The 13,639-nt window shown below is 34.5% G+C and overlaps 1 protein-coding gene across 1 annotated transcript in view; it reads left to right on the top strand.

Annotated features, from left to right (window-relative positions):
• LOC128986293 (N-alpha-acetyltransferase 15, NatA auxiliary subunit-like) overlaps positions 1 to 13,639 on the top strand; it is a 125,579-nt gene that overhangs the window by 811 nt on the left and 111,129 nt on the right. The window contains exons 2-5 of the mRNA XM_054406583.1: positions 6,038 to 6,122; positions 6,341 to 6,603; positions 11,608 to 11,745; positions 13,309 to 13,453. Of these exons, the coding sequence (XP_054262558.1) occupies positions 6,038 to 6,122; positions 6,341 to 6,603; positions 11,608 to 11,745; positions 13,309 to 13,453 (631 nt within the window). The remainder of the gene's footprint in view (positions 1 to 6,037; positions 6,123 to 6,340; positions 6,604 to 11,607; positions 11,746 to 13,308; positions 13,454 to 13,639) is intronic.

Genomic DNA, 13,639 nt, shown 5'->3' with positions numbered 1-13,639 from the left:
TGACGTTTCATAGCTTAACCCTGCGAGTGTCACTTGTTTTGGCCTTAATGTCTGCCTATTTTTTGCTCATTTGCAAGGTTTTATTAAAACAGATCTGAGAAGCTTGAAAACAATGTTAATTATACTGTTCTATATACCATTTTGTTTGGAAAATCATGGGCTTCAATATTATACATAGAACATAAGGAACATTTGTTTCAAAAAATTTTTTTAGGTAAAAAAAAAATATTTTGGAAAATTTTCAAAAAAAAAAAATAAGTTTGCGCTCAATGAAATTGTATAAATTATAGGCCTATAAATATTTGAAAATAACCACTTTGTTCTAAATTTTATGAGGATTACAAATAGGCCTATATAATAATATAAGGAAGTAGATTTGCAAATAAATAAGTTATGGGCAAAAAACAGATTTCAGTACATAGCGTTTAGCTAAGAATACATAGCCTAACCATAGCTAGGAATCTGGCTGATAATTTACATCAATATCACTACCTACTTCTTCAGGATCATCAACCAGCCCTTCAAAATCACTTAAATCTTCTTACAATGCACCACGTATATCACTACTTTTGATTTTTAACACTAAAAACAATGATAAACTTAATAAAACACATCAGTCATCGGTCCGAGGTTAACCAAGCTGTTTACAAATACGCACGTCAGCTGTCTGCTACAATATTTTCGGAACTAAAATGAATAGCGCTTAGAGACAGACCTCCGGAGAAAGCTCTGAATCTGTCAAATAAAACGATACCGGTACCTAACTCGATCCAGTTCAATCCGATTTTGTCAGTCATAGAGCCTTCGCCGTAAACAGTGTTTGTGAGTCGCTGCAGCGACACAAAACACTGACACAAAGTGTGTTGTGTGTCGCTGCAGCGACAAATAAAACTCGGAGGACTAAGAAAGCCGAAACGAGTCTTATCTATATTTCTGTCTGTATGTCTGTTTGTCTGTTTGTCCATTCTGTGGTTGCGTCTGTAACTTCAAAATGTCATTTTAAAAAAACTAGAGTACCGATCAAGGTTCTAAACATTTGTCTGTATTTACTGAATTGGTGAGATTGTCATTGGCTATAAAAACCTGGCCTCGCTTCTTTGAAAACAAAATAATGTGTTATCAAAAACCCAATTTTGTTCGATTTTTGTCAAATTTTCTCCTAATGTTTACTATTACATTTGATTAAATAACGATCAGCTGTTTGGATTAGTTATCACTTCTAGCTGTCGCTGATATGTTTACAGTAAAAGTTGTTTACAAATACCGCAACCATTTCTGATCAAGTTTTGTTAGCACATCCAAACCAAGTGAGATAAAAAACGTTGTGCCTTACAAAAAAGGTTTCCACTCATTGACGGCGCTTCAAGGACAGTTGTGTAAAGTGCAAAGTAAAAAATCACAACTGCAGTGGGTGGCTGGGTGATCGTGGATGTTGCTGCGATCTTGGTAGATCTTTCTGATTTTGCTGTGATCGTAACAGAGGTTTAACTTACAGATGTAGCTAAATTCGCTTTTCCAATGTGTCACTTTTGGTTTTTACTACTTACATTTCGACAACGATATCGGTACTTTTCCTACTTAGGAAGTAAAACTACAAACGTCCAAAACCCCAGATTTGTGCGTTTTTTGTCACATTTCCTCCGAATGTTTGCTAGATATATGTACCAATTATCGTTTAGAGAGAGATTACCGGTACGTAATCTTTTACATAAGAAACCTTTGTTTGGATAAAGGTGGTTTCTTCAAACTGTCATTAATATGTTAACATTGAAAGTTGCTTACAAATAATGCTATTAATTGGAAAAAACTTTGATTCTTTAAAACTTAAAAGAAATTTAAAACCAAGGGAGATTAATAACTTCGGTACTGCACCACATCCAAGAGAAAGTTTTTTTTTAGCAAACCATAGTGAGTTTTAAAGCTTTAAGCTACGTTGTTGACGTTACATGTTACATGTTTTGTGGCCTGTGTATTTATTTATTTATATATTTGCTAACGGATTAACACCTATATAAAACAGTTTGATTAGAAGGGCAGTTTGAATTGGTTGTAAGTACTATAGTTATTTTCTTAAATGTAAACGTTGGTTTATGGTACAGCTACTTTTCCTTAGAACCGGTGGTAGCAGTAAGAATCATTTTTATGTAGAAACACATCACTATTTACAACTATAGTTATCGTTAGTGCTGCACCTTATTTCTTATTAAATTTAATTGATGTCCTACTGTATAATTTTTGCGTTTTCTGTCTAGAACCAAAATGTTAGTTTATGCTATGAAATGATAAAACATTATTGAAAGATTTTTTAGCAAACCATCATGAATTTTTAAAGCTTGGCGTTGTTAACGAATAATTTTTTTGTGGACTGTGTATTTATTTACTTATTTATATATTTGCCAACGGATTTACACAAATTTTACAGTTTGATTAGGCCTAAAAACGATTATCATTTAACATTTGATGACACTATCAAAACTTTCAAATAATTATTTTGTTTGTAATTTACTTTGGTTAAAGCGTAGCAAATCCCCTAATTCAATTCTGCTATTGTGTGTGTATGTCTGTTGGTAAAGCATTAATGTCCTTATTTCTCAGTGTTTCTTGGAAAAGACAAGAGCACCTTTGTCAAGCAAGAACATTTTTTTTTTATTTAAAATTATACGAATTATTTTTTGTTTTCCTATTCATTTTTTTACCTCCCATCTAAATTAACCTTTTCGCAACTCGAGTCTACGCACAGGCCCTGCCTATGTAGACTTTTTCCTTTGTTAGAATGTATTTTTTTCACTTTTTGGCTTTATTTCTACAGAATATAATTTTTTGTTTTGTTACCTATCTAGTTGTAATGTTTGCTGTATTATATTTTAAGTAAAAAAAATTACAATGTAATTATATGTATATAATTTATGGGAAATAAAATATTATTTCATTTCATTTAATTTTTTTAATGAAAATTTCAACCCGAATAAAACGTGTGCAGTAGTGAGGTTGAGGTAGTTTTTTAACTACTTTTAACCAGTGTGAAAAGTAACTTTCAATTACAGGCCTACCTGAGGGCTCATAGATCTATGAAGCAATTCCTTTTATCATTAGATATAAAATATGGACTAACACGATCGGGTGACATTTAAATGTGAAGCATTCGTTTTGGCTTTGAAACTGTCAGATATTGTATTTGCGAAGGTTTATATATATTCCTATACAGTAATAGTTTTGCCAGCATATCTGGAAAAATGCACACTAAATATGCAAACCAACTCCTGTTCTGAATATAAGGTTTAAATTTACTACAAGATTCCCGTACGTAGAACGGGCAAACAGCTAGTCATAAATAAGTAGCCTAAGTTACTCTTTTCCAATCCGACTTTTTAGAAACTATGCAAGTTAGCCTAACTTATTAAGCTAAGATAGACCTAACTTACTCCCAAACTAATCTTCACCGACCTGGTGTTCCTCTTTTAATATTAAACACAATTTTATTTTGTGTCTTTTCTTTGGGTTGGTTAAGGAATATAGGCCTAACTTAAAATGATTTTAAGTTTTCTACTAATTGCACACACCACAACTAAGTTAGGTAGGGCCTAACTTTGAAACTGATAACTGAGGCTGGGCCTACGGTACTCGTGCATTTTATGGCATAGGCAAAAAATGTGCTTGCCCCAAAGCTTATTCTCTTCTCCAAGACGTTTATGAGTGTCACCCAACTTAGCGTAGGCTATAACTTAACTTATTTTATCAAAATTAACTTAAACTTACAGATCATATTTACGGTACCTAAGTATCTTGAAAATGTTATGAGGTTGTGCACCAGAATTAAATATCCAGATCACCATTGTAGACCTACCTAATGCTTTTCCCATTGCTCTCAAAGAAAAATGCATTTTCCTAAAAATCTGGACAATAAACTTAAGTTAGGCCTAAGTTATCCAATAAACCGTTTTCTTTTGTCATTAAAAAATTAGATATTTTCCATTTATAGGTACATATTTTACTAATCTTTCACAATAATAATTAAAAGCTACCTATATAAAACTACTACTAAAAGGGTCGTGTTGTGGTACGTCCCAGTGAGAGGGAATGATGGTGGAATAGCCTTTACTACGTTAGCCTAATCCTTAAATTTGTCCTTTTGTAGCATCCAATGATTGAAGCCATTTTAAATTTGTGTTAAAAATGGTAAACAACTGGGCATTGTAATTCATGCGTGTTGAGTCACTTCAACATTGTTTTATGAGAAAAGATGGGGGTGCTAAATCTCCTTTGGCATGGTGTTTTCAGCAATGTGGCGTAGTGCGAGAAATGTGGGCGGAAATATTTGCTTAACTGGGAAACGTTGCTTTTCCGGTGCAACCACGTGAGCATTCAACTTCCTAGAGAGGAAGCCTACAAGTTGCAACTGGAAGCTTGTGGCGTTGAAAAACATGTTCCTGGCCAATGCTCGTATTTTGTTGAGGACTGTCATGAAACTAGTTACCTCCTATCTTTGGCTGAAATCACCGAAACACAGCTACTTTACTAAGAACTGAGGGGTTGCTAAGTTGCACCAACACAGATTGGTTCTCGTTCTATTGAGCAAAGTCCTCGTTCATCATGCAATCCAGTGCTTGGAAAACTCGGCAGGCCTAACTCGGTTGTGGAAATCGACGAGGCTAAGTTTGGACGGAGTACCCTTAGGATACAGTAGAGGGCCAGTGGTTCTTCGGGAGCATGGAACGTGAATCCAGGGAAGTCGTTCTTGAAGCTTAGTCGATACGGGCAGTGCTGATATCTTAAACCCTTCTTGAAAGTAGGTTTCATCAGACCTTGTTTTGAGAGCAGTTCGGTTTAACAGCCGCTTTCTAAAAATCTCAACATTTCCACTCCCACACTCTGCGATGGGAACAATACGCTATACTCTACAGGATGTTATAGGCTATAAATATAGTAAATACACATCCTGTCTTGTAATGAAACGGTTGCTTGTAATTTAAATTTCGATAATATGTTCTTTTTTACTGTATTACGATGGATTTGGAAAGCATCAACTAATATTAATAAAGGTACCTATTAAAATAAGAGTTTTATGGACTCTTGCCTATTGCCTACAACTATAGGCCTAATTTATGCCACAGAAAGTATTTGACTTTACCGTGTTTTGGGTTTGTTTCTCACTCATTTATCTACTTAAGAAAAAAAGGAGATATCTTAAGTTTAGTTTATTTTGTAATCAGCCAATTCATGAATTTCTTCAGAATTATGTTTTATAATTCCAAATGTAGGCTACAGCATTTCATTTTTTAAAGTTTTTAGGGATGCTTCGTTTAACCAACCTTTTGAGTTATCCAACCTAGGTCCAATCCCTTTAGGGCCCATTAAGAGGGGGACCTACTGTATTTACCCCAGGCTAAACAGGTACACAAAAGTGTGGGCATTTATAAAAGTATAAAAATTAGCAATTCTTTGCATAGTTCATTGGATTTGTCATGACAAAATTAATTATGAATCATGGTCATTTGTTGGTTAGAGGGTATAATCTGTGAAATATGGTACAAATTAAAAACTTGAGAAATCCTTTAAAATTCCCGTTGGCTAAAAAAAGGGAACTGTATTTGAAATTTAAAACTATTTTAGATTTTTACCGTCGGTTTTATGGATTTGCAAGAGCACAGGTGCATACTATAGGTAGGTCTAGGGCCTATATTTAAAATAGACTAATTAATACTTAGTGAAAAAAACTATTCATGCATTTTAAAAGCAATTTAAGAAAGATATTTTTATAAAAAATATAGATGTCAATCAAGGAGCGGAGACGGGATCAAGGGTAGGATGGCGTGGGTGGCGGCGCTCTACTCTACACAGCCCTGTAAATGCAGTAAGAAACGACTTTGATCTTTAGCAGTCTCACGTCCGCCGCTCTCATCCCTGCACCTCACTAGGGTTCATATAAATGTTTTCCTATTAGGGCTAGTTATTTTTAGTTATATGAATCCGTGTTACAATAGCTAATCTAATGTTTGAAATTATGTTTTTTATACTACCCGGTATTGTTATTTTTCAGAAATGCTATGAGCAGAAACAGTATAAGAATGGATTGAAGTTTGCCAAGCAAATCTTATCAAATCCCAAGTTTGCTGAACATGGTGGTATGTAATTAATTAATTTAATTTAATGTTAAGTATTATTGCAAATTATTCTACATGTTAATATTTAAATTATGTTTATGAATCGTAGTTAGACTGTTTAATACTCTTAACTTAAGGGTGTTCTTAATAAGTTTGTGAGTTTTTTCTGAACTAATTCAAAATACAATCAGGGTAAAAAATTGAATAGAATGAATATGCCCAGTTCATATTTGTTACAGAAACTTTGGCAATGAAAGGTCTGACACTTAATTGCTTGGGGCGCAAAGAAGAAGCATACGAGTATGTTCGGCGTGGCCTGCGTAATGACTTGCGATCTCACGTGTGTTGGCACGTGTATGGACTCTTGCAACGGTCAGACAAGAAATATGATGAAGCAATAAAATGTTATCGCAATGCTCTGAAATGGGAAAAAGACAATATTCAAATTTTACGTGATTTATCACTTTTGCAAATTCAAATGCGAGATCTGGAAGGCTACAGGGTAAGCAAGTTTGAACAATTGGTATGGTTACTGCTAAACGTAAACTTATAGAGCCAATCGTAGATATATAATTATTTCCTAGTTACTTTTGTTTTTAAGTGTAGGCCTACTATTGATAGTGCACCTTATGTTAAAAACTGTGAAAAGCTTGATAATTTTTCTCAACAGGGTGTAAGATGTACAGTAGTTTGGTACTTAAAGAACTAAACTATCCCAGACAGAAAACATTGTTAAGTTCATTGATACTCAAACTGCTGATCGGTCATAATAAGGTCGATCGAGGTCCTTTGTAGTGCCATCCGTCTCAAAATATGTTGGTTGCTCACTTGAAAATTCAAGGTCAGCTGATGAGTCATTTTACTTAAAAACAATTTTCAAATAAAAAAATTATATATTTCTCTTTAGTGTTTGTGCTTTTCAGTAGAACCAGGGTTAACTGAAATAAAGGATGGAGAGCCGTTTCAGATAACCAATTTTTCGGTTAACCCGCTATATGCTAAAAATAGACTATGCATTAACAATCACGGTGTGTAGAAAAAATGAATTTAAAACAATGTCTATATAATACAGTGTTTAATTTCAGCTACAAAAATGTTACAATGGGTTAGATAATACTTTAATCTAAACAACTAAAGTTACTTAGGTAATCATTTTACAGAAATCACTGAAATCAGTGATTTTTGTTTGCTTTTTGGTAAGTCCTTCACATTGTTTTTGATTTGTGATGTCCCACCATCTTGTAATTAAAAGAATTCTATTCAAAGGATTTAATTGTAGAGAATTTATTTTTAACTTAATGGCTTAAATATTATTGTAATAATTTAGTAGGCGTTGACTCGCTGCATTATTTTGCAAATTTTAGGGCAACCTTCAATAATAAAAGTGGCTGTAATTTAACTTGTTTAAAATCTCGGTACTTTGGTATTATACGGAGGCCAGTCTTATACAGCGCACTGCAGCGGTTATGTTAGGTTGAGTTATCATAAATAAAAATATGACTCATCTGTTATCGTTCGATTAATAACAAAACGAGTAAAGTACTACAAACATATTTGTGATTACCTACCCAACCTAACATAACCACCTCAACGTACTGTAAAATAAGTGGCCTCCGTATAATACCAAAGTACCAAAATCTCTACTAAATGAAATCTCTATTAAAATTGCTGCATTAATTTTGTCATCGGGTGTCACTTTGCCGATTCCGTCATCTACATCGTCTTCTGTGTTTTCCTTTGTGCTGTCAGCTGGTTGCAAAATGCTTCTACAATATCTTAGTCGGTTAGTTCGTCAGCATCATCGGCGACGACTAGTGAGGGGTCGGTACCACTTTTTCAATGTCGGTCCTGGTACCGGTTCCTAACCAAAATCGATTCTTGTTCCCGGTTCCGGTACCATCGGTACCTCATTTTAAATTAGGCTACTTAATTGTTTTATTTTAAAAACAAAATATCCCTAAGTTATTTAAATTTTTAAAACTGATTTTTTTTCATTAGTTTAGGTTGGTTGTATTAAGCGATTAAGAAAATAAAACTTAGGCCTATTTGTACAAACAACACTTTGACAACCAAACACATTCAAAACAAAACAATATTTACCATATCAGAAGTGTAGGCCTATATAAATTTAAAATTTAACATAGACTACTAACCTTGGTAATAAAAGGGGCTCTGGAAATTTGTTAAACTAAATTAACTGTCTGTTAAGTTCTAGCTTTTAACTTTTTTAACTGTCTGTTAACTTTCTAGGACGTTTTAAACAAAACATTTTTGAAATAGGCCTGAGTACATGTTCAATTTTAGGTTACAGTTTAAGATGCAGGCTTGTTGAAAAAAGGTTTAACAAAGGCTTGGTTTATGACTTTGTTGGTTTTTTTGTAGGCCTAGTACCTGTACCGGTATTGTGGGTTTAGGTTAAAAGTGATTTTAGACCCCCCAACTCTAGATATAAGCTGGTTTTTTTGTAGGCCTAGTGCCTGTACCGGTATTGTGGGTTTAGGTTAAAAGTGATTTTAGACCCCCCAACTCTAGATATAAGCCTATTAAATATGTTTTATTTTGCAAATCTTTTGTTTTTTATCAGTTTTAAAATACTTCCAAACTTAGGAAGCCATTAATAAGAATTTATGACAAATTAGTACCAAAAACAACAACTTAAGTTAGGCCTACTTCTACATTCTTGTAATAAACCAATCCACTTTCACTTATTATTTACACACAAAACAAGTTTAATTATTCACATCAACGTATACATTTTATTTTAGAAATCTGGCAAAACAAAGGCCAATTCTTCAATTTTGAAGAAATTAGACGGACGACGCTAAACTTCATTTTAAACATCCTCATATCGTTCGAGAAAGACAAAAACAAAATGAAGTACGAACCACTGAACATGCAAACAATAACAAATAAAAGCCCTTTTTGTTTGCTGAATGAAGGCTTAGCTGTTGTCATGTAGCCATGTAGTCTCATCCATCAAAAAATTCATTTACCCGTTAACTTGAAATTTGTTGCCATTTATCACAGTGGTTACAGATCGAATGCAATATGATTTGTCAAAATCCTGAGTACTCCAATATTTAACCATTGGAAATACAGTACAAATATTAGGCCTATAATTCAGCTGGACTGCACTGAGTCAAACAGTTAGAGTGAACTTGACTGAGTTTGAGGTTTGAGTCGTACATTCAGTGCTGTTCTGCTGTTTGTGTTGCTTCGTACAAAACAAAGTCAAATAAAGAACTCTATGAATAAAATAAAATAATCTTGTGACTTTTAACTATTATTAATGTTTCTAATAATTTTGTCGAGTCAAAATGAATAATTTATTTGATCCAGTCGTTATTAAGCTTGCCTTCTGTCTTCTGTTGAAGATGGTGGAGCAATTGGTGTTGATGATTGCACCACTCTATTAGCTGACGATAGTGACGACAACTTAACCAACAAGGATGCATTGCACGACGTCCAATAATATTATTCAGTGTCCAAAATATAATTTTTGACTGTTTTACTGTCTTTATTGCTTTGGACATCATGCAACAGGGCTGAGTTATTGGACGTCGTGTACCTGGCTTAACAGAGCTTTGGACGTGGTGCTAATGCTAAGTTTTTCAAAAGTATAAAGTGCGCTGTTGCACGACGTCCAATTTCATGATGTCCAAAGCTTGTAGAAAGACTTTTTTGTTGAAGTTACTGTACTTTTTGACGTCGTGGCACTTGGACATCGTGCAACAGTCAAATATTTTGTATTGGATGTCGTGCAACAACTCAAAAATTATGTTTTGGACGTCGTGGCACTGAATAATAATATCATTGGATGTCGTGGCACTTGGACGTCATGCAACACTCCCACCAACAAATACTGAAATAATCATGCCATAGCCACTATTGATAATATTTTATGATAAATATGCACTTTCAAATAGCCTGAATATTAGGCGGAAGAAAGCATAATTCAATATTGCCCTTTTTAACTTGCTGGGATGCGAGGACGCATTATCAATTAATAAAAATCTTTTTTCGGCAAACCTTTTTCAGCTAAAAACTTTTCAACTTGTGGCACAAACTTATAAAAACCATTCTTCTGATGTCATCAAAGTTTTATTGTTACCATTTTTCACGGCTGCTCTAAAAACTTAGGTTTAGATTTAACCCATTCACAGACTGTAGACACACCAACTCCCTAATTAGCCGCAACAGTCTTTAGTAAACAACCTTCTTCAACTTGTTTGATAGCAGCTAATTTACTTGCTGCTTATATTAAGAGATAACCAGACATTTTCACTCTGAAGCCATGGAACAGACACACACACACACACACACAGGGCCGCCCCAAGGGTAATAGACGCCCGGGGCGAGATTTAAACTTTCGCCCCCTCCCCAAAAAAGATTTGGGGGGCTTGCGTCAATAGACTCAACGTCCAATATATTCATATCGATTGTTTTGCAAATATTTTTTATAAACATAACAACTACACTGAACTAAATTACTAAAAACGTAGAATTTAAGACTCACATCACGAAACAACTATGAGTTGACGTAAGAGTTTGAGCTTTGAGGTTAGAAACAAGCAAGTGTAGGTGGAGCGTGTGGGCGAATACGCACTACGCAGTGTGTGTCAGTGTTGTCTCGGACTCGCAGTATTGCCAACAAGTCACATGCCAGACGTAAAAGTAGTAATATCACGAGTTGTATAATAATAAAACAAAATCTATATATTGCTTTTTTTAGAATATACATTGTCATTGATTACATGTTTACGAGTTTCCCGTAAAAAAATTTGTTTGCGGTTTGCCGATAACGTTGTTTAATTGTTACCTTCCAAAGCCGCGGCGCCTAGGGCGGTCGCCCCACTCGCCCCACCCTCGGGGCGTCCCTGCACACACACACACACACACACACACACACACACACACACACACACACACACACATCTTTACGGTACACAACTTCACATAAAAACACCCGGCAACATACAGTACACACTTTCTAATTACAAACAGTACACTACTGCAACGGGTTTTTAACAGCACAACTAACTGTGAAAGTGACTGATGGGAGGGCAAGGGGAATTGCCAGGTCGCTGGCCGGAAGTAGTAAGTGGGGCCGGGAGGGAAGGTGAATCATCTCTAGGACACGTCAAACGTCTCACGCATCGCCGTACAATACCGATATGTCACGTAGGCATTCTTTCTAGAGAGAGGGGCTCGGCGCTACACCTCGCTTTACATATTACGTATTGTACTATACTTTTGTACTAATATTTTAGGCCTGCATTAATTTATGGAACCGTTTCGGTTATCCTGTGGTTCTACTGTATTTTGTGTACTGTTTCATGAAGTGTTAAATGTTCTAGATTTTTGTGAAACAAGTATTAAGTTATGTATAAATTTTTCTGGAGTATTCATTCAAACATGGCAGTATTGTTCGATACACAACATATTATGTTTATGTTGAAATTTTGTACTACTGATCAATAATAATGTAACTATGTTTCTTTGTCAGGACACAAGATATCAACTCTTCATGTTGAGACCAACTCAACGAGCATCTTGGATTGGTTTTGCCATGTCTTATCATCTTCTAAAAGATTATGATATGGCCTTGAAGATATTAAATGCATTTAGAAAGACCTTACTTCAGGTATCTAATTTAGTTATTATGTTAAGATGTTATCTTGTTGTAACTTAGGGTAGTAAAATCCATCTGATCAGTGTTTTTAGTCTGTTGTTTTGATGACTTGCTTTTTTTAAGAGGTGGGTACGTCCTCTTTCAATCTTCATTTGCGCATCGACATGGGCCCCGTAGTTTTAAAGCTTTTTCGTGCTATACCATAAATTCACTTCCATCTGGTAAATTTGTAAACTTGTAAATTGGTACATTATGACATTTTTGCAAATAAATGAGATTGAAAAGAAAAACTGAACTAAATTACGTCGAACGTTAAATAAATTTATTTTTGTACCAGTGGTGTTTTGAGAAAAACTTAACTAAATTACGTTGAAAGGTAACTAAATAAATTTTTTACCAGTGGTGTTTTGAGAAAAACTGAACTAAACTACGTTGAAAGTTTAAATTAAATTTATATTAGTGGTGTGTTGGTACTGAAAGCCAATGCTTAGTATTTGTACACCACTGGTTCTTCAAAATACCTCCGTCGCAGCAAACTTGCAGACCAAGCAAATGATTAGATTTACAATTAAATATCTCCTTTAAAATATTACATTCATCCTATATTTAAATTGGCCTAGCATTAGTTTAACGCTAGTACTGTCTAACGAGTAGCAACAGGGAAGGTTTAAAAAATAAAAGTGTTTTTGTTAAATTTTAATATGTAGTTTAGGTATGAGTTAAAGCATTTTCCAAATTTGATCAAAATAATATGTTCATAAACAAGCAATCTACAACAGTAGGCTACTTATTCTCCATGAGAATAACATATGGATTTTAAATTCTTAATTTTTTGGAATTTTCTCTGTAACCATTAGGCCCATAGTAACGCTTCAATATACTAAATAGTTATGTTTTTTAAGCTCTGCAAAATGTTTTGGGAAAAAAACTAATTTTTATGTTTTTAGGGTTAAAAATGGGAAAAAAAATTTTACCCTATAAAGCCCCTCCATAAACCCCGTTACCATAGTTCGATCATGATGGTTCACGAACTTGTTTGAATAAATGTAGGTTTACACGGTTATACAAAATTTCATCAAAATCAGATCACTTTTGCTTGAGTTATCCTGCTAACGGACAGATATATATATGAATTTGAACGGATGGTGTTTCTGGATTGCTATTGACCTCAAAACAAAAAAGTAAAACAGTCCCGGGTCCAGGTCTTACCACGAGTACTATGGAAAGTCCCTACACCCTTATTCCCTATATGGGAAATTTTCTGAAAGGCCCGGTACAGAGAAAAACCCAACATTAACAGTTTAGTCAATTCTAAAATGATCCAATTCCAAACTGTTAATGCCAGAATTGTGCACTATTTGACAAACACAAGGGTTGCGATCACACTGGTGGTAAGTGGATTTAAATGTGAGATTCCATTCTCTATGCCTAATACAGTCGATCAAATTTGGAATCTTTTCTTGAGATTGATGGATTTCAGATTCCAACAAAAACCAGTTAGAACGTTTTCTCCATAATATAATAAACATGTATAATATAATGCCATTAGTGTTGACCTGTGTCATATTGTTTCAGACTATAATTGACTATGAACATAGTGAGTTGTTGCTGTACCAAAACATGGTGATCCAAGAGTCCGGGGCCCTAGTAGATGCTCTCAGACATCTAGATCAGTTTCAGACTGAAATATGTGATGAACTCTCTGTACAAGAAATACATGGTAAGAAGTTTTATCATTGTTGACTGACATGGTTACAGCTTTAGTTGTCAAAACTGATATAACAGCAGTAGGTGACATGTTTTTGAATAATTGACTATTAAAAACGATAAATCAGATGATATATTTTTATAATCACTAGTCAGGGGATAAATGTAGGTAGAATAGTTTTGGATTGGCTTGTGGACA

The sequence above is a fragment of the Macrosteles quadrilineatus genome, unplaced genomic scaffold, assembly GCF_028750875.1.
Source record: "Macrosteles quadrilineatus isolate MER2022 unplaced genomic scaffold, UCM_ALF_1.0 Scaffold_2__2_contigs__length_208266976, whole genome shotgun sequence".
Taxonomy (NCBI): Eukaryota; Metazoa; Arthropoda; class Insecta; order Hemiptera; family Cicadellidae; genus Macrosteles; species Macrosteles quadrilineatus.
The sequence above is the reverse complement of the archived record's forward strand: the minus strand, read 5'-3'. Positions and strand labels throughout refer to the sequence as shown.